Below are 27189 nucleotides of genomic sequence, written 5' to 3'. Positions count from 1 at the left end.
TTCTTTAAAATATGTTGAAAATTTGCTAGGAGAGGAAAGTCGAATTCGTTGAGCTAAGGGGGATGATAGCAGTGAGTAATGCCCAAGCTCGTGGTCTTTGCCCTTCTTGTCCTCTCCCTTCTCAATCGGAAAGGAAGCCAATGAGCCCATTGAGTGCCCCTCCTCTCGCTCCCTGCATATTTGACACCTGTGACTCACCACTGTGTCATGTTTCACCAGATTATTCAGTATGAGTTCGCAATATTTGGATTTTCTCAAAATAACTACCTCCAAATCGTGCCATCAAAGGGGCTGATTACTTTGCCAGGAGGTAATAGAAAGACCCATCCCAGGTGTAGCTATTGCGACGCCACTCTGACCTGGTTGCTGTTGCTCCGCGGTCAACGGCTCGTGGACCGAAGTAGACATTGGTGACAACCAGACGCTCCGTGGCTTCGTTTCTGCGAGGCAAGCCATCCTGTCCGCATAGGTTGATAGAAGAACCACTCAAACACATCACCCGATCTCCTGAGGACGCGTAAAGTGAAGACCATAACATATGAGGGTCATTCCATGTCAGACCGATGCACTTTTTTTACCTAATGTCTCCGATTTTGATAAAAATTGCTGTGCTTGAAGGTCCTGATGAGCAATGAATGCACACCAATTTTTAGCCCGATCCGACCTACCACGTGGTCAGGGCAGAAACCACAAAAAGCGGACATTTTTTTAGAGTAAAATACCACCCTTTTGGTAGAAATATGTCAAAACCATGTCAATTTTAATCGAATATATGCGAATTTGGTATTGAAATATCAGAAATAATAAGAATTGCATGCTCAAATCAACTCTTTTGTCAAAATCAAAGTTTGTGAAAAGGAGGTCACGTGACCTTTAATATGTTATCGTGACCTTTGACCCAATTATTGTAATAACGTATCATGCCGAAATTCAACGAAATGAAAATGACTTGATAGAGCATGTCTTCCTCTATCAGAATCTACTCAAAATCAATTGGGGTCTTCAAAATTTACAACTTTATGACTATTTTTGTACAGTTGGTGGGTTACAAATGAGTCAATTTATAGACTTTACATTAGAATCCACCCACACAACTTACTTTTCTGTTTCTAAAACTACTGAAATTAATCTTGGTTTGGGAGTTTCTCACGTTAAGGGCTGATGAGGTCTTACCAGAGTCATAATATAAATTATCAGCAGTGGCGCTCCCAGGATTTGGCTTTTTTTTTGGGGGGGGGGGGGGCTCATAGCTTTCTGTTGTCAAATTTCTGTAGAAGATTGAAATTTGACAACCTTGGAGACAGCCTTCGAGCCCCCCCCCCCCCCCCCCCGACTCCCCCCCCCCCCGGTGCCACTGATAATTAGTTATCCCACGAGCACGCTTGGAATATTGGAATATGAAACAGTGCAATGCTGCTGTGACCCATATGCCACATATCAAATCACACAGTTGTTGCTATAGATGGACCAATCAGGGTCTAGGATTCAAGGTTGCTTGAAGATAATACTCAATATCGCAATCAAAGTAACCTTACTCATTCATCACTGCACTTCTTGAAATTTAATGAACTATTATCTGGGGTGCTATAGCTATAATTAGTTATCCCACAAGCGCGCTTGGAATATTGGAATATTGGAATATGAAACATTGCAATGCTGCTGTGACCCATATGCCACCCGACGCACTACATTATTCCGTGCTCCACGAGCCATAACGAATTTATCTTCAAGCAAACTTGACGTCGAATGCGTACATTGTACGTGGTGAGGGATGTAGGTGCATAGTGTATCGGACCGTTCAGCAACAAATAAAAAGAACACAATACATACATGTACAAGTACATGTACATTCGATATCTGGGGTGCAATTTAACTGTGCAATATATCAAAGGCCAAAAAAAAAAAGTCTCCGGTTTCTGGTATGCGCGCGCGTCGCCGTAGCCATGCGCGTCGCCAAAATGAAAAAGTTTTTTTTTCAATGAAAGATGATGTCTCAAAACCGCCAAACTCACTGGTTTGACTGGAATCCTGCTACTGCACAATTTTAACGTGTTTTTTTTAGATGGGTTATGATCGAGAATAAGCTTTATGTGGCCTCTCTGGACTCCCATATATTTGCACTAGGTTTAGTCGGGCACCATTTGCAGTCATCAGCCAACATTTGAAGCAAAAAAGTCAGGTAAAAAAAAAAAGAAGCCGCGTCGCCGCACCACTTTTTGGACAAGCTCCATACCAGAAACCGGAGACTTATTTTTTTTGGCCAATTCAAACAGTTGTTGCTATAGATGGACTAATCAGGGTCTAGGATGCAAGGCTGCTTGAAGATAATACTCAATATCGCAATCAAAGTTACCTTACTCATTCATCACTGTGCTTCTTGAAATTTAATGAGTCTCACATACTTGGCATTTTTTTCCTTTGAGATAAATTTCACCTGGATGTGTGTCCGCTGTACTGGGTCCGGGTAAAAAGCATAGAGCTGTTGCGTACCCTAAACAGTAATTGCTGACGACAATCGACTCTCAAGCATTCGACGTCAAGTTTGCTTGAAGATAAATTCGTTAGCCCACTTGCACTCTTGGAACACGGAATAATGTAGTGCGTCGGGTGGCATATGGGTCACAGCAGCATTGCATTGTAACATATTCCAAGCGCGCTCGTGGGATAACTAATTATCAGTGGCACCCCGGGGTGGGTGGCCTCAATTCAAAGTACACTCGTAGGATAACTAATTAGGCCCCAAAAAAGTCTCCGGTTTCTGGTATGGAGCTTGCCAAAAAAGTGGTACGGCGACGCGGCTTTTTTTTTTTTTAGCTGAATTTTTTTGCTTTAAATGTCGGCTGATGACTGCAAATGGTGCCCGACTAAACTGAGTGCAAATATATGGGAGTCCAGAGAGGCCACATAAAGCTTATTCTCGACCATAACCCAGTCTAAAACCACGTTAAAATTGTGCAGCAGCAGGATTCCAGTCAAACCAGTGAGTTTGGCGGTTTTGAGACATCATCTTTCATTGAATTTTTTTTTTTCATTTTGCCGACGCGCATGGCTACGGCGACGCGCGCGCATACCAGAAACCGGAGACTTTTTTTTGGCCTTATCAGTGGCACGGGGGGGGGGGGGGCAGCAGCCGGCTGGCTCGAGGGGCTGGAACCCCCCCCCCCCCTCCAAGGTTGTCAGTTTGTTTGTTTTATTTTAGGGTATTTTTTTTTCAATCTTCTACAGAAATTTGACAACAGAAAGCTATGAGCCCCCCCCCCCCCAAAGCCATTTCCTGGGTGCGCCACTGCTGATAATTTATATTATGAGTCTGGTTAGACCTCATCAGCACTTAACATGAGAAAATCCCGAACCAAGATTAATTTCAGTAGTTTTAGAAACAGAAAAGTAAGTTGTGTGGGTGGATTTCTATGCAAAGTCTATAAATTGACTCATTTGTAACCCACTAACTGTACAAAAATAGTCATAAAGTTGTACATTTTGAAGACCCCAATTGATTTTAGTAGATTCTGATAGAGGAAGACATGCTCTATCAAGTCATTTTCATTTCGTTGAATTTGGGAATGATGCATTTTTACATAAATTGGGTCAAAGGTCACGATAACACATTAAAGGTCACGTGACCTCCTTTTCACAAAATTTAGTTTTGATAAAAAAGTTGATTTGAGCATGTAATTCTTATTATTTCAATACCAAATTCGCATATATTCGAAGAAAATTGACATGGTTTTGACATATTTCTACCAAAAGGGTGGTATTTTACTCCGGGTTTTGGGGGTTTCTGCCCTGACCACATGGTAGGTCGGATCGGGCTAATAATTGGTGTGCATTCATGGCTGATCAGGACCTACAGGCATAGCAATTGTTATCAAAATCGGAAGACATGAGGTAAAAAAGTGCGTTGGTCTGACATGGAATGACCCATGAGTGAAGTTGGTATTGTCCAAACTTCGTGCAATATCCCGAGTGAGTGGCGTAAAGTCGTGTCTGTGGGAGGAAAGGGGTGGGGGATGACCATACCGTAAAATATAAAAAAATAATCGCCCGGCCTTTGAAATTTGAAAAGCGAGAGGGGGACACCACGTGACACTAGGTGCGCAGTTTATGATACAAATGTTCATAAAATGCCATCAACTGTATAAAATAAATTCTCCCAGGTGGAAAAATGTGTTTTGGCTAGTGAAGTAATTCATGTTAATACGCATGCGTGAAACATGTCACGTCATTGAATACAAATGTCGTGTGATTTTAAAGAATGTCATATACTTTTTTATACGGTGGAAGGCGCGGCACCACTCTAGCCTAATGCGTGAGATCGCGTGGTCACAATGCTGCAGCTTGCGGGTTTGAATCCCTAGAACTCTACGTATTTTTCATTTCCCCAAAAAGTGAACGTTCTTCCTTTGATTGTTTTTTTTGTCAAGTCATACTGATAGATGAAATAGATGTTTTCAGATTCGTGACTCTAGAGGATTTTTTAAAGGAAGCAAAGTCCGAGAATTCCGTTACCAACTGACGCATGCTCATTATGCATGTTCATACTTGGTTGCAGAAAAAAGTAATTTGTCCCATGTACACGCGATGCATGACGGACGATAAAATTAATATGGCCGACGCGGTAAATCTTTCATTAGTAACAAATGAAATAGATAATAAATGAAACACGTTATTAACAGAACTGCAAGGCCTGACAGCCAATTATGGACCTTTTGTCAAGGTCACAAAAAAAAAACGCCAAGAATTGCAATCGAACTAATTTGTTTTTAATCCAATGAACTGGTTACCTTCTTCGTTAAACTGTAGCCGATTGTTATTGGTATATCGCAGTGGTATGTTGATAGAAACAGTCTGGAGCGAGGGCAGATAGAGGGCGTGCACGGTAGATGGATTCCTGGAGTCGTCTGCTTGTAAAGAAAAAGTCACATCGGTGCGGATCATGAAGTCAGTGAAGGGTAAGTTCTTGATCGCTTCAATCTCATCATCCGAGATGATATCGAGATTGATTTCTGCCTCATCTTCGTCTTTGTAGTTCCAGACCGACTGCATGTTGCCTTTTCCGAAGCGTGCCCAGCCGCCAGGCATCTCACAGTACACGGGATACTGCGGCCAAGGAAATCAGATTATAGTGCGCCTGTCAGGTCTTGGCAACTAAATCATCTGGAGGTAGTATAGTTGTCACCAAGTGTTGGCTTATGGATGAGTTCGATATAGTTTGTGTTTCCAAGAGGAAGTGAAATTCATGCCTATAAAGTAGTTACTATAACGTTCAAGCCTTGTGCACTTTTTTTTGTAAAGGTTAAAGATTGTTCAGCAAAATAAAGCACTATTAATTCTGCAAAAACAAACTTTAGGCCTATTTATTCTTTAAAATGCACGTTTCGGTCCAATTAACCTCATTTTGAACTTGGCATTGCCATTTCTAAGATGTTTCGGTCTTTTCTGTTGTTGTGTTTTCTTGGTGTTTTTTTAGGGGGGTGTTATGCTAGTATAAATTATATGTTCATGATCAAAGCTATTTCAATAATCAAAAGTTGCCAGATTTGGGGTATTTTTGGTTGTGGTAATCTTTCTGCTGTATGTTCTTTGTTAATTTAGTACATGAAAGGCAGTAAACGTATAACATGTGTATGAACAACCCAAGTGAGCCTTATTTATTACTTTATTATTACTGTAAATTTTTTTTCTGAAGGGACACGGCAGCAAGACCGCCTTTTATTACAGAAAAGGGTACGGAAATTGTAAAACAAAACAAAAAGTCCAAACATTTTACAGTCATTATTTCATACGGTATAAAGAAATGCATATTAGCACTTAATTTACAGTAACATTCATGGCAGGGACCCTTATTGTACATCGCTTTCTACTTTACCTGTTTATTTCCAGGTACGAGGAGGTAGTACACACCGCTGGGTGGCTGTTTACAGACCTCCAGTATCTCACTGCATGAGGTGGCTGGGTTCTGCACAGTGCCACTTGCACATGGAGTTGGTTGCTCTGTCACAGATTATGGGGGACATAAATCAGTTTGTTTTAGACGTTGGTGTAAGACAGAGCAGAACAGAACCTTTCGTAGTAACACAACAGAAATTCGTAGTAACACAACAAATTACCTGTTGAAACACGACACTGTTCAAAATAATACGTTGTTACACCAAAATGCATTACAGCTAACCTGTTACAACTCGTAACAAAACATCACAACACAACACAACTCAATCAACAATTAACAAAAAATCAAACGTTTTTTTGTTGAAACACATTACAATACAAGAACATCCAACAACAAAAGGCACACCACACCATAAGTCCATTTGGATTGGACAGTTTGACCGCAGTCAGCGGTCAGTCTCAACTGGACGGCTTTAGTTAGTCTGTCTTTCATTTGGACAGTCTCAGCCAATTAACTCAGAGAGGGTGCGTATGTAGTCTCCACGGCAATCAAAATGCGACTTGGGGTAAATTTTATATTGGACATGATTTTGTCACAGGTTTACAAGACATCAATCAAACTTTAATAGGAAGTGAAAAGGGCTTGAGGCATTTAGCTTCATGCTTTAGACTCCGAGGTTTTGGTCAAAAACTGTCTCTTGTCGGACCAAAGTTCCGGAATTGACGCGGCAATGCGGTTTTTTCCCCTTCCTTTTTTTTTCAAGCTTGGATTGTACAGACAAGGTTGGTACCATTTACCTTTCTGTGTCCTCATATACCTTAGTGTCCTCCATCATGTTCATTGGTGCCCTCCATCGTTTGCCTTCGTGCCCCTCCCGATTCCTTGGTACGAAAATTTGAGGCGTTATTGTAGCTACCGCGGAAAATTTCAATAGAAAAAAATATTGACGCGTATGAGCATAATCGATGCGCGCGCTGACCAGAGACCGACAATTTTGTTGGCCTTAGGTCCATTGCTTTAGGCCAGGTGCTGTATTCACAAAATTTAAGAGAATACTTGAGTCAGTCTTAAATCTAAGCACTCTAAGTATCCGGTAAAATATCAACGAACTAAAATTCTAGAGCTGTCATACATTAAATTTATTTGGGCTTCCTTTGACAATAATTCGATATTGACGAGATTTCCCTTAGCCCGTATATAGAAAGTCCAATTTCGTGCCCAAAACATACAAACTAACAGACAGACAAAGAAGCCGCCATCGACACCCTAGTGTCCCACCTAACTTGACTTAAGACAGGTCCGACCACCCGGGTGGTCTTATTTTCGTGACTTAAATCTAAGGGTGCACCCTTAGATTTAAGTCACGAAAATAAGAGAGGCACTTAGTGAGCATGTTCCATGAATACTGATTAAACATTAAAACTCGTCTAAGTTGCAAATTTAAGTGGATGCTTGCTTTTTAAGACTGAAGTTGTTTTGTGAATACGGCCCCAGGGATCTAGGATTCAGGCTTCTGGTGTATGTCGTATTGCTTTTGGTATACGAAGGGCAGGACACAGTGGTTAATGTTCAGTTTAAGGCAGTTTATGGTAACATGCAGTCAGTTATTCCGTCAGCTCGATGGATCGGGGAGTGACTCAGTCAGTGACCCGTCAGTCACTTGCTCAGTCAGTCAGTGTCTCAGTCAGTTTTCCTCAGCTAGTGACTCAAAGGACAGTAGCCTTTTGTCATTCAAGTCCAGTAGCAACTCACATTTCTGAAACACTTTTACCTTGAAGTTGAACTCACCGGAACAATTCAGCCATTTTCGAATCTCTGTTTGGTTGCTGCTGTGCAGAAAGGTGTCATAATACCTGACATCGAATGGTCCACAGGGGGCCCGAGTGTTGAGTGAGCCGACACGGACCTCAGTGCACTGACAGGGATCCTTCACCGGGATAACCCAACGGTACCTGTTTTGGGAGGCGGGGTCCGGCTCCTGGCCTATTTCGCAGTACATCGCTATCAACAAAATAATACAATAGCACACAAAAGCCATTCAGACCGATTTCCGAACATAGTAAATAGGTATGTCCACTGTAAGCTATCCCGGGACATACCGTTATTTCGTTTTACCGTTTTGGATTTCCTCTAAAACAAAAACAGTAAACGAACCGATGACCGTTTTGTCGTTTTACAGTTTCGTAAAACGGCAAACGCGGTATTAAGATAAATACGGTTATCCGTTTTATCAGTTTAGTAAATTTCATTACAGCATAACGATCAATGATTTTTGTTTTACAGTTTTACACAAATAAGTTTGATAAACAGCAAAACGGTCAGTATTGAATACAGACTCTTTTTTTTTATTTCAGTGTCATAGTTAACAGTCCGTGGTGCATTTTGTGGCAGTGGGCAAGGGGGAGGAGGGTGGAGGGGACCATGCCGTGCACGAAGAAGTGTTACCTCGGCATAATTAATGCGTGGTGTGATTCCTCGCGTGACCTTGACCCCCATCTACTGCGATTCAGTTGGTGGGGCTTGAAGAGTTGCAAACAAAAATGGTGCTGGAAAATTTCATGGAGGAAATTTCAGAATAGTTACAGGGTGGTAAGATGTACGAAGAAGTTGCAGATATGTTGAAGGAAATTGGAGTGGCCAGCGCGGCTCTTTAATACTATAGCCAATATTCTCAAATTCTGTCGTGAGAACTAGAGCGACATAAATGTAAGGAGGGCAATTTGACAGGCAGTAACTTGATCCCAAGGACACATTAATATTCCAAGGTGCCGCATTGCTATAATTGCCAACTTAAACCTGAATAAAAAAAAATGGTCGACAAGACTATTGACCGTTTTGACATTGTCATGTTTTTGTAAAACAACACTCTAAAAATAAAGCAACTAACCGTTTATTACTTTTTACAATTTACAAAAACAATAAAAAGGTAATTGTTTTTTGTGACTTAATACCGTTTGACCGTTTTACAAAACTGTAAAACGACAAAACAGTCAATGGCTCGTTTACTGTTTTTGCTTCTGAGGAAATCCAAAACGGTAAAACGAAATAACGGTATGTCCCGGGATTGTAAGCTCTATACCACATCTGTTGACCCTTCAATCCGATACTTGCCTCTTCAACGCGCATGCCTAAAAAGTATTAAGCCTGGTTTCCCTATCGAGGTTAGCTTACGCAGACTATTTCCGAAGACTGCGCAGAGAGTACGCGAAACCGTCGCTAAAACTGAACCAGATTTCACCTTGGAGTTTGGAGACGCCTCACAGCACAAAAAGGGAATTCCGCCTCCAAGAAACTTCTAAGATAAAACTCCCAACCCTGTTTGCTGATTAACTTCTGCGTTGGAAATTAAATCGAACCACCGAATAATAATTTTGAAAATGACGAAGACATTGCATGTAGAAGGCCTTAATACGCTGAAAAACGATCTGCCAACAAGAACAACCTTCCTTACAACCGCTCACTCTCTTGTTAGAGTCTCGGGACAGGTTAACCCTAAAGGGGCCGGGGGGGGGGGGGGCGGAATCCGCCTCTGTGTATACAGAGCAGAATTGCCATTCGTACATATGAATAATTAACTAGCCATAATTCCCAAACCCTCTCCCCTATAGTCATGAAATTTCTTGGGTATGTTTAGGAGGAGTTGCTCTATGCATGTGCCGAGTTTCAAAAATTTTCTTCACTCGATGGCCAAGATCTTGGGGGGGGGGATCCGCCCCGCCCCTCCCCCCCCCCCCCCCCCCCCCCCCCCCCCTGCTGAGAGATGGTCAAAATAACCCGGCCACTTTAGGGTTAAGGCTAAGGCGTAAACCTGTCCCATTTGCGAAGAGGTGAAGTAAACGTATATCGAGCTTAGGGATTGGTCGAAACACTAAACGCGATTCAAGTTGGATTCCAAACATGCAGTCAGATTGGTCACGTAACCGGGGCTTTTTGTATGTAACAGTATGCTAAAATTCCCTTTATTTGATACAAACTGACTCGACGTTGGGTAAAGCATTTTTTTTTTTTTAAAGGTAGCCATGCCCACTGTTACCTTTCACAACATTACTGTTGATTTTATACTGACCATAATAAAGATATTTATAATCGCCAAATTTATTTCAAATTTGCCAAAACGTTATGATGGTTTACTTAAAAAAAAGTCTAAGCCTCCTGAACTGAAAAGCCGACTCTATCTCATGCACGCGTCTCCTAGTTAAAATAATGCAGAACGATTGCAACTAAGTTAGTAAAAGTGTAGCCCCATCAGATTCAGAAGACAGTGCTTTTCACACCAGTTGGTAATAATGAACATCAACATTGTAACGAAATGTTATCAATTTTACCAAAACAGTCAAATCTTTTACATCTATCATTTTGTCATACCAACAATTTAAACAAATGAATAGAATTGGGGACATTTAAATTGGCATGTATATTTGAAATTTCTATACAGCTATTGGCGAGGTGAAAAAGAGACAACATATTAGTTTCCAAACAAATAGTTTACCTCGAGTCCCGTGAAGCCTTACAATCAGCAGTATCACAATGCACGTCACAAGGAGGACAGTACAAGCAAACGGCGGCATTTCAAGATGGTTTCCCAGGCTCTAAGCAGTATAGACGACGAGTCCGCGACCCAATGAATGACGGAAAATACAATTAATTTTGATCTTGATGCGACCTCAAGGCTTTTTCCCGTCAACACCACTGACTAACGATCACTCTACAGCTAACTGATCTGCGTCGACTCTTGGAAATAGCCCATTACATGATTATAATGCGATTTGCCGTTTCCATGGCAATTGTCAAATCACCTTTGACAGCGCCAAACATTGAAAAGCGTCGGAAAAACCCAGTCTTTTCCAAAAGGACATAAAGCGTATCCTGAGTGAGGGACTACAAGTTGTTGTCTTTTTTCGAGATGGGAAGCGCCAAAGTGACAACACAATTTTCGCCAAGTGAGTCGGCATGGTACATACAAAAAACAACAAGAAATTAGTTATGTTGTTTGGAGACTAGACAAATGTTCATGATTCAACACTAAAATCCTGCGTAATGCCAACAAACCGGTCAATTATTGCACGAGATATTGATACTTTTAATTAAGCAGAGTTTGAGAGTGAACAAAATCAAGAGAAGTGTCTGCCATTCAAGCATCTAGGATAGGCAAACAACTACATCCAGAGGCCTTCTATTGTTTTTAGTCACTATCTTTGGCGGTGCTTTTAGTTTTCAAAGTAGTCTGCTTTCCTGACTTTTTTTTCTGCATGTGTATAGACGAGAAACCTCCTTGACATTCTCATTGAATCATGGGTATAGATGACAAACGAGCCATGCAGTTTATGCACAAACCTACAGTTGCAGTAAACCAATCAGGTTTTAAAATATGTTTTTCTTCAGTAGTTTTCTAAAACTAACTGATTTTTCGATTCAGCTATTAATGGATAGAATATTAGAACTTTAACTAGAAATACTAATACAATTCAGTTTTTAGACTTTAAGGTAGTTTTTTAAACTGTAAGTATTAAAAAAATCATGGAAACGAAACCTCACTTCGGCCATAGTACATTGAAAGCGAGGTCAACTCTTCAGTTTTGGAACTTGCAAGTAGAAATGAAAGCAAGTAATCTTTATTACAAATTAGTACCAGTCTGCTAAAATGAATAATGCGCAACTTGTGATTAAACATACCCTTATGTTTTAAGCCACATAAAAAAATGAAAGTGAGGCTTGCCACGACTCCAATCATAAGTCTGGCACCATGCCATTCAACAGTTTACAATGTATCAAATTGATTCAAGGAACACGGTCGAAAATGGCTTCCTCGTGAATAAGGTCTATACAAGAAAAATGGCACGCAGTCCGCTCAGTCCTAATTAACCCTGACTCGAACTCCATTGATGCAGTAGATTTAATTACTCGGTGACTTGTAGTCGGTTTTCCACTTTAATTGCGTCTCGCTCCATTATTGTGTGCCGTTCCGCCTCATTTCTTTTTTATAAGCCTTCATCGATCGATCTGATGAAGTTTTTTGGTTGACAAGTATACACTAATTAACATTTTTTTAAATGGCAGCCTAGGTCACCAGACTCCATTCAATGATTACACATGTATTTGCACGTGCACTCAGAGCACAAGCTGACTCTTGATAATTTACTAGTCTGAGTATCACCCGTTAGGCCCCCCAAAAAAGTCTCCGGTTTCTGGTATGGAGCTTGCCCCAAAAGTGGTGCGGCGACGCGGTTTGTTTTTTTTTTACCTGTTTTTTTTTTTTTTTTTTGGCTTCAAATGTCGGCTGATGACTGCAAATGGTGCCCGACTAAACTTAGTGCAAATATATGGGAGTCCAGAAAGGCCACATAAAGCTTATTCTCGATCATAACCCCATCTAAAAACACGTTAAAATTGTGCAGCAGCAGGAGACCAGTCAAACCAGTGAGTTTGGCGGTTTTGAGACGTCATTTTGTATTGAAAAAAAAAACCTTTTCATTTTGCCGACGCGCATGGCTACGGCGACGGGCGCGCATACCAGAAACCGGAGACTTGTTTTTTTTTTTTTGGGGGGGGGGGCCTTATCCGCGGAGCCCGTCTCCGTATAATGCCTGATATATCAAAGCATGCAGATTTATGCGATCTCGCTCCTCAGCCAATCTGGGTTGACTTTACTAAATCATGACGTCATTTCATTTCCAAATCAGGACTAAACATGCGATTGGTCAATTTGAATGCAGTGTTTTGAAATACATCATTAGGCAGGCGAATATTGCGTAACATATATTGCAGAGCGCGTGACCACAGCTTTTGTTGATGTGTCTAGGTTTTTTTTAAATCCACGTCTATGACAAGACAACAGGTGAATGACCGAAGACCCGATATAGAACGCGCCCGCTGATTTGTCAAAACCTAGTGGTCAAGATGCAGTTGTCTTGCAGAATTAATCAGCGAATCTGCTCAAAAATTATAGACCATGGCTCTATTACATAGACTAAAGATTTACAGACTGCAGTATCCAGTATATTTAAACATGGCACGCTAGCTAGCCAGGCTGGCATGGGCATGGCTCATAGATAAGTCCACCTTTTAATTTGGTTGTACACGCCAGGGGTGATGATCAGTTAAATGCATTTCATCAGTAAAATGCAAGGGCCCCCAAAAAAGCTCAGGCCAAACAAAAAAAATTCTCCGGTTTCTGGTGTGCGTGTGCGTCGCCGTACGCATGCGCGTCGGTTAATTTTTTTTGTTTCAATGTAAAATGATGTCTTAGAACCGCCAAACTCACTGGTTTGACTGGAATCCTGCTGCTACACAATGTTAACGTGTTTTTAGATGGGGTTATGATTGAGTATAAGCTTTATGTGGCCTCTCTGGACTCCAATACATTTGCACTAAGTTTAGTCGGGCACCAGTCATCAGCCGACAATTGAAAGGGAAAAAAAAGAAACAAAAGCCGCGTCGCCGCACCACTTTTGGGGCAAGCTCCATACCAGGAACTTGAACTTTTTTTGCCTAAAGGTGAGCTGAAACTTCATTGGGTAAGTTGTTCAGCACCCTTATTTAGATCTTCAGCACTTTTGTTGCTTCAAACGAACAAAATGCACAAATTACAAATGATGGACCAAACAAATTTCTATGAACCTGGAATCTCCGGTCTTCAACTTGAACCTAGAATCATACGTTGAATGTTCTTTGGAGGAATTACCCGGAAAGACTTTTTTAAACTTTCAAACCGAATATAACTAAAGCAGAACACATTGTAAAGACAAGAAAATATCAAGTAAGCATTCGATAAAGGTCGAGGTGTATGCGGTTCTTATTAAATGCACTTAATGATACTTTCCATGAACACAATTGCCCACAAGATGAGGCAGTTCTTGCGATGCACTTGATAGGGATGATACTATACCCCAACCTACAAAAGGAAACGCACGCTATCTTTTCTCTTAGAAGAACTTTAATCATGCACCGAAACATCTTTGAATTCAATGAAAAGTACTTCAAACAGAAAGTTGGCGTGTTGTGGGTAACAAAATACAGCCCGGAGATATGTGGCACAACCCATTTCAAACATAAAAAATATATTATTCATTCCCAACAATCCTGTGAGCTATTTGAGGTGAAGAAAACGTACATCGAGCTTATGGATTGGTCGAAACAGTAAACGCAATTCAAGTTGGATTCCAAGCATGCAGTCTGATTGGTCACTTAACCGGGGCTTTTTGTATGTAACAGGGAGCGGCGCCAGTGATCCCAACTGTGTATAATTTGAGGAGGAGACCAAGGGCAAATGCCTATGTCTAACGAATGAATGAATGAGTATGCTAAAATTCCCTTTATTTGATACAAACTGACTCGACGTTAGGTAAAGCATTAAAAAAAGGGTAGCCATGCCCACTGTTACCTTTCACAACATTAGTTTTGATTTCATACTTACCATAATAAAGATATTGATAATCGCCAAATTTATTTCAAATTTGCCAAAACGCTATGATGGTTTAATTAACAAAAGTCTTAGCCTCCTGAACTGAAAAGCCGACTCTATCTCATGCACGCGTCTCGTAATAAATAATGCAGAACAATTGCAACTATAAGTTAGCAAAAGTGTAGCCCCATCAGATGCAGCAGACAGTGCTTTTCACACCAGTTGGTAATAATGAACATCAACATTGTAACGAAATGTTATCAATTTTACCAAAACAGTCAAATCTTTTACATCTATCATTATGTCATACCAACAATTTAAACAAATAAACAGAATTGGGGACATTTAAAATGGCATTTATATTTGAAATTTCTATACAGCTATTGGCGAGGTGAAAAAGAGACAACATATTAGTTTCCAATCAAATAGTTTACCTCGAATCCCGCGAAGCCTTACAATTAGCAGGATCACAATGCACGTCACCAGGAGGACAGTACAAGCAAACGACGGCATTTCCAGATGAAGTTTCCCAGGCTCTAAGCAGCATAGACGACGAGTCCGCGACCCAATAAATGACGGAAAATACAATTAGTTTTGCTCTTGATGCGACCTCAAGGCTTTTTCCCGTCGACACCACTGACTAACGATCACTCTACAGCTAACTGATCTGCGTCGACTCTTGGAAATAGCCCATTACATAATTATAATGCGATTTGCCGTTTCCATGGCAATTGGCAAATCACCTTTGACACCGCCAAACATTGAAAAGCGTCGGAAAAAACCCAGTCTTTTCCAAAAGGACATAACGCGTATCCTGAGTGAGGGACTGCAAGTTGTCTTTTTTTCGAGATGGGAAGCGCCAAAGTGACAACACAATTTTCGCCAAGTGAGTCGGCATTGTACATGCAAAAAACGACAAGAAATTAGTCATGTTGTTTGGAGACTAGACAAATGTTCATGATTCAATTATTGCACGAGATATTGATACTTGACATTCTCATTGAATCATGGGTATAGATGACAAACGAGCCATGCAGTTTATGCACAAACCTACAGTTGCAGTAAACCAATCAGGTTTTAAATTATGTTTTTCTTCTAGTAGTTTTCTAAAACTAACTGATTTTTCGATTCAGCTATTAATGGATAGAATATTATAACTTTAACTAGAAATACTAATACAATTCAGTTTTTAGACTTTAAGGTAGTTTTTTTTTAAACTGTAAATATTAAAAAATCATGGAAACGAAACCTCACTTCGGCCATAGTACATTGAAAGCGAGGTCAACTCTTCAGTTTTGGAACTTGCAAGTAAAAATGAAAGCAATTAAAGTTCATTACAAATTAGTACCAGTCTGCGAAAATGAATAATGCGCAACTTGTGATTAAACATACCCTTATGTTTTAAGCCACATAAAAAAAATGAAAGTGAGGCTTGCCACGCACTCCAATCATAAGTCTGGCACCATGCCATTCAACAGTTTACAATGTATCAAATTGATTCAGGGAACACGGTGGAAAATGGCTTCCTCGTGAATAAGGTCTATACCAGAAAAATGGCATGCATTCCGCTCAGTCCTATTAACCCTGACTCGAACTCCATTGATGCGGTAGATTTAATTACTCGGTGACTTGTAGTCGGTTTTCCACTTTAATTGCGTCTCGTTCCATTATTGTGTGCCGTTCCGCCTCATTTCTTTTCTATAAGCCTTCATCGATCGATCTGATGAAGTTTTTTTTGGTTGACAAGTATACACTAATTAATTTTTTTTAAATGGCAGCCTAGGTCACCAGACTCCATTCAATGACTACACATGTATTTTTTCAAAGGGGCACTAAATTGTTAAAGGGAAACAAAAACACTCATGAAGAATAGGGCACTCACGAAAACAAGCTCAATCGGAAATATCTGCGGGCCAACGAATTCGTGTTCATCCATGAGTCTCGTCATTGTGCCATGCAATTCCTGGAAGGAGTAGTGTTTTTAGTAAAAAACAGCGCGAGTGCACAATAAGCTACGGCCGTGTTGCAAGAAGTCTTGTATGAAGTCGATTAAAACGATCCCTGCCAGAGCATAAAGATACGACGCCGATGGCATGATAAAACAATATACTTTTGGCCAATTTTCGGGGACAGACACGGGCCGTATCATAAGTCCGGCGCCTCGGTTCGACGCCTCATATTCAGACTTATGAGGCGTCGGACTTAAGAGGCATAACACTGATTTAAGGTCAAATATATGATACAACTGTGCACTTTGTGAATAAAGCATGAAACTTCGCATGTTGGTTCTTCATGCCATGAAGAAATTTTTCAGATGTGGAGACATTTCATATTTGACCTTTAGTGACCTTTGAGAGGTCAATGAACTTTACATACAGTATTTATAATAAATGTTCTTGAAAACACCACTTTCCTATGACCCCAGTCTATGTCATAGGTCTTCAGGCAATGAAAATAATGATCAGATGTGAAAAAAAACATACTTGACCTCCGGTGACCTTTCAGAGGTCAATAACCTATAGGTTAACGTATAGGTGTTCATGCTATGAAAAGCATTTTCATATGAAGGGCATTTCATATCTGACCTCTCGTGACCTTCAAGAGGTCAATGAACTTTGTATGCCCTATTTGAATATATTTATAAGATTTACTCTTCAAAACCCTACTTTATTTATGACCCAAGTCTAAAAGTTGGCTCTTTGTGACATGAAAAGAATTTCCAGATGTGTGAACATTCATATTTGACCCCTGGTGACCTTTATGAGGTCGATAAAGTTTTTATACCCTATTTGCCGCTATTTATCATATTTAATATTCCAAAAGCCACTTTTTCATGACTCAAGTCTAAATAGATCAAAACAGGTGTATTTTAAGTATTCTTCTACAGCATGTCATGAATTCAGATCCCAAGGACAACTTTGTAATGACCTCTGATCTCCATTTCCCTTTTTGAAGGGTAGACAGGGGCGCAACAGATTACAACAGGTACATTGGACAATAATTATAGTCTAACAGTGACGTGTGGGCTTGGTAAAACGGTTAAAAATGTGGTGACCCAAGTCCATCTAGATACCACAGAGTGTAATAAGTACATAACAGTAACTATTGTTAGACATTTGTACATGTTAAATTGTAAAAGAAAGTCCAACAGTCTTCTATCCCAGTCGCAACATGTTGCGGGAAATGGAGGTCAGATGTCACACCAATTTGTTTGCGGGCTTTGAATTCATTACATGACTGTATAATTATTGGGGCAATATTAAGGCTTGGGTCACGAAAACAAGGCGTTTTGACGAATAAATATAACAATAGCGAAAAATAAGGTATATAAAATTCATTGACCTACCAAAGTACAGATTATGATGTCCCAATATCTGAAAATTCTTTTCATGTCACAAAGAGCCAACTTTTAGACTTGAGTCCTGAAAAAGTTCGGTTTTGAATAATAAATCTTAAAAAATATCTATAAAAAAGGCAATAAAGTTTATTGACCTCTTGAAGGTCACCAGAGGTCAGACATGAAATGCCCTACATGTGAAACAAAAGATCATAGTATGAACACCTAACATTTAGACTTGGTCTTCAAAAAGTTGGGGTTTAAAGAGTAAATCATAATAACGACAAAATATGTATACAAAGGTCATTGAAATTTGGAAGGTCACTAAAGGTCAATTTTTGTTTGCTTTCACATATGATCTTTATTTTCATGGCCTAGACCTATGACATAGACTTGGGTCATAGGAAAGTGGTGTTTTCAAGAACAATTGTTATAAATACTGTATGTGAAGGTCATTGACCTCTCAAAGATCACCAGAGGTAAAATATAAAATGGCTCCCCATCTGAAAATTGTTTTCATGGCATGAAGAACCAACATGCGAAGTTTCATGCTTTAGTCACAAAGTGCACAATCGTATCACTCAACAGCCCCACTAATAGGTCCGACGCCTTATAAGTCCGACTTCGAAAAAACGAGGCGTTCAATCTGTCGAACCTACGAGGCGTTGGAGCTATGAGGGACCGGACTTATGAGGAGTTGAAGCTTTCAGGCGTCGGACGTATGGGCCTTTTATTTGGTTAGGGGATGCGATTTTGTCGGACTTATGAGGCGTCGGACTTAAAATCTCCCTCCCAGTTCATTTTCAGTCCCTCGCACACTACACACAACAAAGGAGCTGACGGGCGAAGTTGCACAGTTTTGCTGCATCTTTTAAGAGTTTGGTTCAGAGTTTGGTTCAAATTTAAGAGTTTGGTTCAGAGCTAAAGTGAAATGTTTTGAATGCGCACTGCTTATATTAAGCCCCTGTCACACTTTTGCGTATCCCAATTCCTTATGAGTTCCTTATCAACAATTTTCAATACGCAGCCGTACGATCAAAAACGTCGAAATTTGTTGATTACTTTGACATATGTGCGACGCACATCTAGCGAACAAGTAACAAATTCAGCGCATCCACTGCGTATGAGATGCGTATGAGTTGCGTATGCAGTGCGCAAGTTCGCCATCTGTGCGTTTCTCATAAGTTACGAATAAGTACAATGCGCTGCCCGCTCGCAGGACGAGCGGTACTAATTCGTGCAATACGTCGCTATGTATACGTCCAATATAGGAGATCAGCGTATTGCCGCGTATGAACGGCTTATCCCTCACGAAGACATAGCGCACTCGTACCGCGCTCGACCGATGCGGGACCGATGCGCTGCGTATTTTTAACTTATGACCTGCGTAACAGCGTACGCAGCGTAGTTTTGTGCATGCCCAAAACTATCCAGCGTACTGGGCCGTACCATGCGTATGCCTGCGTACATAAAACTTACATAAAACGATAGAGATGCATATGAGGTGCGTATTGTGCGTACGACTGCGTATGAAAAAAAGGCAATGCGCAACTCATAAGGAATTAGGATACGCAGTAGTGTGACAGGGCCCTTAGGCTGAACACGTGCGCACGCATAACACAATAGATACGAATTTCCCTCGACGTTGGTCCTGACATGTTCGTGGGTGATATTGGTTGGTTGTGATAACGCCCTCTCCCGACGGCGGGTTATCGCGTATCAAATCAAAACAACGTCTAGCCCCTAGACAACATATAAGAAGGCATGTATGTAAGGTGGCGCAAGATAAACCCCTCCCCCGCACCCTCATGTAATGCACGCACGCCACATATTGTTAATAATGGACCGTACTGTTATTTTTCTGATATATATAACCCGAGTCTTGGTCCAATTTGCGTATACGCGTCGTTCCGTCGCATTTTTGAGCAAATCATTTCTACTATTTACCCTCCGTTCTTATTACAAAAATGTTTGGCGTTTGTGCATACTAAGATTACGGCCATCACAACGAAACTTTGCATTTTATCCATCCCAAGGTGGGAAAACGTGAGTGCTATAGATACCGACATAATTATCTCTGACACATGAAGTCAGCCGGTGGGCCCTACATGGCAGTGCCAAAATGTGCTCCTGAATACCCTTATCACGGAAATGGCACATAATTGACATAAATGTGAATACTTTATGTACATTAGCGGGATGTCGCGCTTCCCGGTATCCGCTAGCGATTTTTTTCCATACCACATATTCGCTATGGGCGCACAGCTAAGTGCCGCCGATTGGACAAATTTCACCAAGTATCATGCATTATGCATGTTCAAAAGTCACGAGGCCATGGCTGCACTAGCGCGCTACATGAAGAGCCTGTGGCTGTACATGCATGTACACGAATAAGTACATGCAAATCGCCACTCAGCGTTACGCTATCACTGGCCATGGAGGAAATCTCTAGTAAGGCCTCTATCCCAGAAAGCATTCAGGCATACGTATATACTGCACATATCGACATTCGAACCCAATGAATAAAACAATTGAATAGAACATCGGCCTTGTTCGTTGGAAATGTGACACTACACGGCAGTTCCACATTGCACAGCGCGCACGCAAAAAAAAGGGTCTGTAATGTGTTGGTTCGGGTTTTGTTAACTCCAATGATGGATTATGATGCCCGTGACGTCACACAACATGGCGCCTTACATGTACCGAGAAAAGGCGTATATGTTTCGTCCCAATAATTGTCAAAATTAGACACTTTAAGGATACCCTTTACAAAAATGAATGACAGACACCAACTTGAAGTGATGTTTTCTTTAAGGGAGCAACTATAGAATGCAGAGCCACGCCGGAGCAAGGTTTTTTTATTTTGCTTGGAGGCGCCCTTTTACATAGCAACGACGTCCCCAGCCTCGACTCCAGGGGCGCGTGCGCGTTCCTTACACTAACACCTGGTCGTGATGATGACGTAAATGACGCTCGCTTTTCACAGCGTACTGCGCGCGCATTTCGAAGATTGCACGCCGGGCGCGCCCATAATGCGCTTTGCAGGTAACACGTACGAAAAAAAAAAATGTTATTCAAAGTCGCGATGCCTGTATACGATATGGATTATGGCAGCCTCGTTTTTCGCCAAAAAAAAACCCTGTCTCTTCGATTGTAAAGGGACGAAAGGGGTAAGTACATTTAATACTAGCCCAGGTTGGACGAAGTCTTCATTGCAATACGACTAACGTCCAGGACAAGACTTTTCTACATGAAACCATCCCAACATTTTTACCAGAGTTTTGTTATGTTTTACCTCGTTATAGAAGCTTATTTCACGCCTACATACTCTATGTATCCTTATCTATTGGCCACTGGGTTCAGGAATTCCATATGCGATGCTGACTGACGTTAATCAGGAAAATAAACTCAAAAGCAACGTTAAACTTGTACGTGTTTGTAGTCTCTTTTCATCAGTTTATTCCCAGAGTCGTACGTCATGCATCATGTACAATGTACATGTACAAATGTACGTGCGTACGATCCGAAAGCGCGCACGCACGCTAGCGCCCTCATTTGTTTATGCGTATGAGGGTGGTTACTAAGCAAATCGCGCGTGCGCACTGCATATTCATGCGGCATAGTCTGTCCCTCGGACCAGATGTGATATGAGCGTCGAGAATAATTGTCCGGTCTAGGGAACCAGACTACACGCTGCACAGACGTTCATGGTATGATGTACGACTAGAATAGACTCGGCGGTGAGAAACTGATGAAAAGAGACTAAACACGTACAAGTTTAACGATGCTTTCGAGTTTATTTTCCTGATTGACGTCAGTCAGCATCGCATATGGAATTCCTGAACCCAGCGTGCTAACAGATAAGGACACATAGAATACTACGACGTAAAATTAGCTTCTCCAACAAGGTAAACATATTGAAATTATTGGTAAGAAATGTTTTCGTTCGGTTGTGAGCACATGTGTACTCAGGACTCCCTCCGTAACGTAGGGAGGAAAGGGAGTCCACCAGGGCTAATTTAATACAAATCTTTACTACATAACGCAACGTCCTAACTTTATGTTTGAAAGGATTGATTCTTCAAAATCCCAACTTTTATCATTTTAAAGATGGCGTCAGCACGTAAAACGGATAAACTGCAGCCTAATTATAATGTGCCATATTTGGAATTTTTTTATTTTTTAAATTACACAATTCCAGGGATCGCGCAAGGCATGATGGGAAACAAAATGGCGCAGCGCGATCGTTCCCATGGGGAACGAGGTTGCGACGTCCCATGGGTGGGACATTTCGCTGGTTGACGCGCACTGTTCCGAGTGTGTGCGACGCACGTACACTAGAAGATTTGTGCTATGTGCGCGCAGTGGCCGCGCTTCGCAGCAAATGAATTGCAGTCAGGTAAAATGGCGTCGTTCGGTCACCCCCAACTGTACTTTCTTTGCCGGTGAGGGGGTACTTGTGGACGGAGCGGATAGCTTGACTAATACCACGACCTTATTTTATCGATACTTTCAATTAAAATGGTAGATTGGCTTGTGGAGAAATCGAGGATTCCTGATTTTCCTCTGTGCACGTCCGGACAAACACATTTAACAGCTAGTCGTGTGTGGGTCTGTATATCGGTCTGACTCGGCCTTGGCCAATTAGGCACAATGAACCATTTGCAGTAAGGCTGTATTCAGAAGTACAAGTACACATACTCGTATTCGCAAGAACAAGTACTCGTACTCTTACTCATACTTGGCAACCTAAACACTCGACAGTACCCGGTACTTGGGAAAAAAGTAATGGACAACAAGTGTATACTACAACATTACTCAAGTACCTACTCAACGGTGAAAGGTGATAAATAAAACCCAGCATCGCCACAAGGATCACATGCTCACGCTCAGTTCCAATTTCACGGCACTGCTAAGCAAAACATTTGCTTAGCACAAAAATAGTCAAGTAAAAGCAGTTTACCAGCCAAAACTCCAGGTGATGTTTATTGCAATCATGAGCAATAAACATCACCTGGAGTTTTGGCAACATGATATATCCTGTTGCTTGCTTAGCATGAAAATCACATGGAGTTTTGGCTGATAGCCGGCTTTTCTAGGCAAGACTCTTTTGTGCTAAGCATTTTTTGTGTGCTTAGCAGCGCTGTGAAATGGGGCCCTTGCGTTCCACGTCTCGCGCGTGCAGATACTGCACGTAAATTTGACAAATGAGCCATTCGGAATCATAGATATAGAACTGAAAAAACTAGATCGGACGCGCGTATGATACGCGCGTTTTGACAGGACGCTGCCATTGGTCACGTGAATAGGGTCAAAAATTTAAACGCGCATTTCTTCGGCATGACGATCACTTGTACTCCATCACTGCTTGAAAATGGTGGCAATCTGTGCGGCAGCAAAGTTCAACTAAGACGGAGAAAGGGACCCGGAGGACAGTCTCTCAAGAAGTTAACATCATATGTGAGTAACTTAATACGCAGAATTTATCTCTTGAGAGTACATTTCGAACAAGACAGTTTTTATAAAAATTAACTCCATATAGGCTTCGTTAAGCATTGCCAAATGGGCATAAATCATAGGAATGGGTGTGGAGAAAAGTCCCCCGTGTGTGATCCAAAGGATCCTCCGAATTTTGTAATAACCGCGTAGGGCCTACTTAAAATATTTTCAGGGTGTTGTTTTAAAAGTTAAGATGGTACTCCTGATCCTGAACATCGAATAACAATTATTTCTGGCCTAACATCACCCTCCCTCTCCTGCTTTTTAATAATAGTCCGACTCCGCGGGGGAAAGAGGATTAGGAGTCACTTTTTGTTGTGGGATGTGGGTGATTAAAGAAAATGCACCATTCTCCTGGTTTGAAAACATCAATGAGAAATATTCCAAATGGCAGCAAATGGAATCCAACAAAGCACGATCGTCTTTGCAGCGACCATTTCCCTGCAGAGTGCTTCAAGGTGGAATGGGGGGAAAACACGTCTGCGTGTCGATGCCGTACCGTCAATCTTTGAAGACTACCCGACTCATTTGAAGCCTGGAAGTATTACAAAGAGCCTTGGCCCTTGGGGCCAGGATAGGCTATCGATAATAACTGTCATGTATTTAAAGGCCTAGCATCTTATCATCCGTCAGAGAGGTGGTAAAAGGCCTGTAAGAGGAGCAACTTGTTACTCCAGACACGGCCGAAGATGGAACACAGTTTCCTATTCTGCAATTGGAAGTCACTTTACTGGAGCTGTGAAAACTGCGCCTTGCTCAACGAATCACAATCAACAGATGAAGAAGTTTGCACTGCTCGACAAAAGCGTACGTCTTCGTCAGAAAGAAGATTGCACTGCCGACTGTGCGTACAGTGAGGAGATAGCTAGCCACGCATGCATCACTAGGCCTCGTGCGTGAACCATAGCTAAAATTTAACAAGTTTCGCTTAGTATTTCGCTATCGTCTTATTGTTGCTCCTCTGAAATTGAAAGATTGAATAGCCCTCTATAGCGTTCATGCATATGAGGAAGATATATTGGATTACTTATTCTGGTTCATAAATTTATGGGAAGCAATACTCACCTGCTGGTAGTTGCATAGGCTAGACCTTCACATAAAAATTCGGATGGTGACAACCAAATATATTTTTTTCATGAGCAATGATATTCTTGACATCTTGATTAATAGATATGGATATGGAACTGCCATTTCATCAGATTATTTATTAGTTACCGAGTAAGTTTTCATAGTGCTTATTACCTAAAAGTTATTTAAGTATTCGTTTGTTCAGTACTCACAACAGATGGCCAAAGACTTGTTTTTGTAGTCATCCATTCATTTCATATGTAATGTTCCTATTGAGGTTAGCAGTATTAATTGATGGCCCATTGAAAATCATCTGTCAGGTGATACGGCTACCATCTGTAAATAAAGCTATTATTATTATAAAGCAACGCAATATTTCGAGTGCCCATTTTTAGGCCAAAAAAAAGTCTCCGGTTTCTGGTATGCGCGCGCGTCGCCGTAGCCATGCGCGTCGGCAAAATGAAAAAGTTTTTTTTTCAATGAAAGATGATGTCTCAAAACCGCCAAACTCACTGGTTTGACTGGAATCCTGCTGCTGCACAATTTTAACGTGTTTTTAGATGGGGTTATGATTGAGTATAAGCTTTATGTGGCCTCTCTGGGCTCCAATACATTTGCACCATGTTTGCACTAAGTTTAGTCGGGCACCATTTGCAGTCATCAGCCGATATTTGAAGCAAAACAGTCAGGTAAAAAATAAAATCGCCGCACCACATTTTGGGCAAGCTCCATACCAGAAACCGGAGACTTTTTTTTGGCCTTATCGTTGCTTATGTACAAAATAATTTTCTGTTATTTCATTTTGATATTGGTAAAATTAAAAGTTTATGTTTTGTCTGATAGGCAAGTAACGGTTGATTTTTATTGCACATTTAAAAAAAGGGGAAAATCTCATGAAAAAGGTTGACATTTAAGTACGCTTTTGACATTTGCCTTTGTTAAAGATATAAGAACACAATGTGGCTACTTTTCGGTACAAATTAGTATTCTTGGCTGAAAATCAATTACCTTCAACACAGTCGCCAATTTGGCCCCTAAGAAATGTGAAATGTCACATTGTCAAAAATCGTAGTTAAAAATGTCAACCTGTTGTTAAGAACTTCAACGCATAGCTGAATTCAGGTGGGGGTGTTGGCGATATTTTTCGTCCAGCATTCAGCAGCTGTCCTTTGCGCGTGGCCCTGTTCACGTGACTTTGCAGCGCGTCCATAACAAACCCAGAAGTTTTGTGCACAGTGAATGGCGTGTTCGAACGCGCGTCCGATCTAGTTATTTTAAGTTCTATATCTATGCACCGTGGGCGCTCGTGCACACGCGCGTGGTGGTGAATTTATGCGCGCACGTCAGTATTTAGGCCCACCTTGTGACACCCCAAGTAGTAGAATACCACCATCCTCGAGTCTGCCGTACAGATTCGTCAAAACCTCGTCCAGGTCTCCCAAGAAGTAAAGACTACTGATGCAAATTATAATGTGAAACTTGTCGCTCATCGCCTCTTCGGATTTCGCGTATTTTTGAAAAGTCTGGCATCTCCAGTCGAAATTGACGCCACGTAGAGGCTCTTTAGCAACTTCATCGTGGAAGCGTTGAATGCTGCTTGCCTCCGGCTCGACAATGGTAACATTCATCTTGTCATGTCCTAAACTGTCTCTGAGACAGGACAAGATATGGCTTTCCACACGACCTGCATGTAGAATATTTTGTTTAGGAGATGGTGAGCAATACAGGGTGTTTCTAACAAAGGAAACCGAGCTTACTTTGTTGACTAATTACTTTGTTGACTAGTATAACTAATTACTCAGGAAAATGGTAACCACCAGCTGTTAAATAACTATGTCTTCTTTTTTTTAACACCACAAACTACATTTTACTGTCACGGATGACTGAGCACCAAGTAATGTAACTGACATGCCAGAAAAGGCCTAATACCACATGCACCATAAGACCAATTGACAGTTTTCAGCATGTTGAAAATAACAAAATCCAGGACGTACATTATCGAAGTCATTTATTCAATTGCTAAAACATATCAAGAGTTATCACTGTTCCCGTTAACCCCACTGTCTTTCAGCGCAATGCCCCAATTCCTTTCAACGCAAATCTCCCCCCTGGTTCTCATTGCTGTGAACGCATTCCTGATAAAGTCTCTCTCTCTCTCTCTCTCTCTCTCTGATAACCGTCAATTGTTTTAAGGTGCATGTGGTACAAGGCCACCTTTGGCACGTCAGCTGACTCACTTGGTGCTCAGTCATCCGTGACGGTAAAATGGAGTTCGTGGTGTCAAGAAAAAGAAGACATGGTTATATAACAGATGGTGGTTATCATTTTCCTAAATAATTGGTCATACCCGAGAAATCAACAAAATAAGCTCGGTTTCCTGTTTTTTTAAACACCCTGTATAACATTATATCACGTCTAGTGTGATTTCACTGTGGGTAAATCATCTGTCCTACTTCAGGATCGCAAGGGCAACAATAAAGACAGTAAAACTTGCCAAGAATGAAAGGCAAGAAAACAACTCCCGTTATGCCCGTGGTTTGCTAACGCAGGATCAGGAGGTTAGCTATGTAGACGGACGTGTGTGTAACGAGCTCCCGGGATCGTCCCAAAAAAATCACTTCAAGTGTGACCAATAGATGCCAAGGTCTTTATCAGAACGATAACAAGAATTCATCATGCCGAGACGAGGGGACAAAGGGGCTTCATCGGCTTCAACCGGTCAAGACGGTTCGATAAGTCCGCCATCCGTTGTCCCAGCAGCCAGATCGCCCAACATCGAAAATGGCGACGCCATTGATGGTCTAAGGCGCGAAATTCGAAGCCTGGCCGCCGACCTCAATGCGAAGGTCGATAAAGCTCTCCTGAACCAGGAGTCTTACTCGGGAGAGTATCAGAGATTGAAAGCAAACGGAAGGCCATGGAAGAATCTCTGAATTTCTCAGCATCCACCATCGACGATCTGGAGTCCAAATTTTACTGGAAAGAATGGCGAGA

General features: G+C 41.3%; 1 protein-coding gene across 1 annotated transcript; it reads right to left on the bottom strand.

Annotated features, from left to right (window-relative positions):
- On the bottom strand, positions 1-25823 carry LOC119731954. The gene is made up of 5 exons (XM_038205278.1): positions 25556-25823; positions 7679-7891; positions 5870-5994; positions 4785-5100; positions 1-507 (listed from the first exon to the last, which is right to left on the bottom strand). The coding sequence occupies exons 1-5, from the start codon at positions 25821-25823 to the stop codon at positions 296-298; spliced, it is 1134 nt and encodes a 377-aa protein (XP_038061206.1). The 3' UTR covers positions 1-295.
- Between the last annotated feature and the right edge of the window lie 1366 nt (positions 25824-27189).

Source organism: Patiria miniata, unplaced genomic scaffold (assembly GCF_015706575.1).
Source record: "Patiria miniata isolate m_02_andy unplaced genomic scaffold, ASM1570657v1 HiC_scaffold_24, whole genome shotgun sequence".
NCBI lineage: Eukaryota > Metazoa > Echinodermata > Asteroidea > Valvatida > Asterinidae > Patiria > Patiria miniata.
The sequence above is the reverse complement of the archived record's forward strand: the minus strand, read 5'-3'. Positions and strand labels throughout refer to the sequence as shown.

What these genes read in the sequence shown, in the direction of transcription:
- LOC119731954 (XM_038205278.1), bottom strand. Translation starts at nt 25,823, where the DNA reads ATGAATGTTACCATTGTCGAGCCGGAGGCAAGCAGCATTCAACGCTTC. An exon ending in ACTACTTGGGGTGTCACAAG is followed by an intron (nt 7,892 to 25,555) that starts GTGGGCCTAAAT and finishes TTTTGTTGATAG; the next exon opens with CGATGTACTGCGAAATAGGC. An exon ending in AAAATGGCTGAATTGTTCCG is followed by an intron (nt 5,995 to 7,678) that starts GTGAGTTCAACT and finishes AATCTGTGACAG; the next exon opens with AGCAACCAACTCCATGTGCA.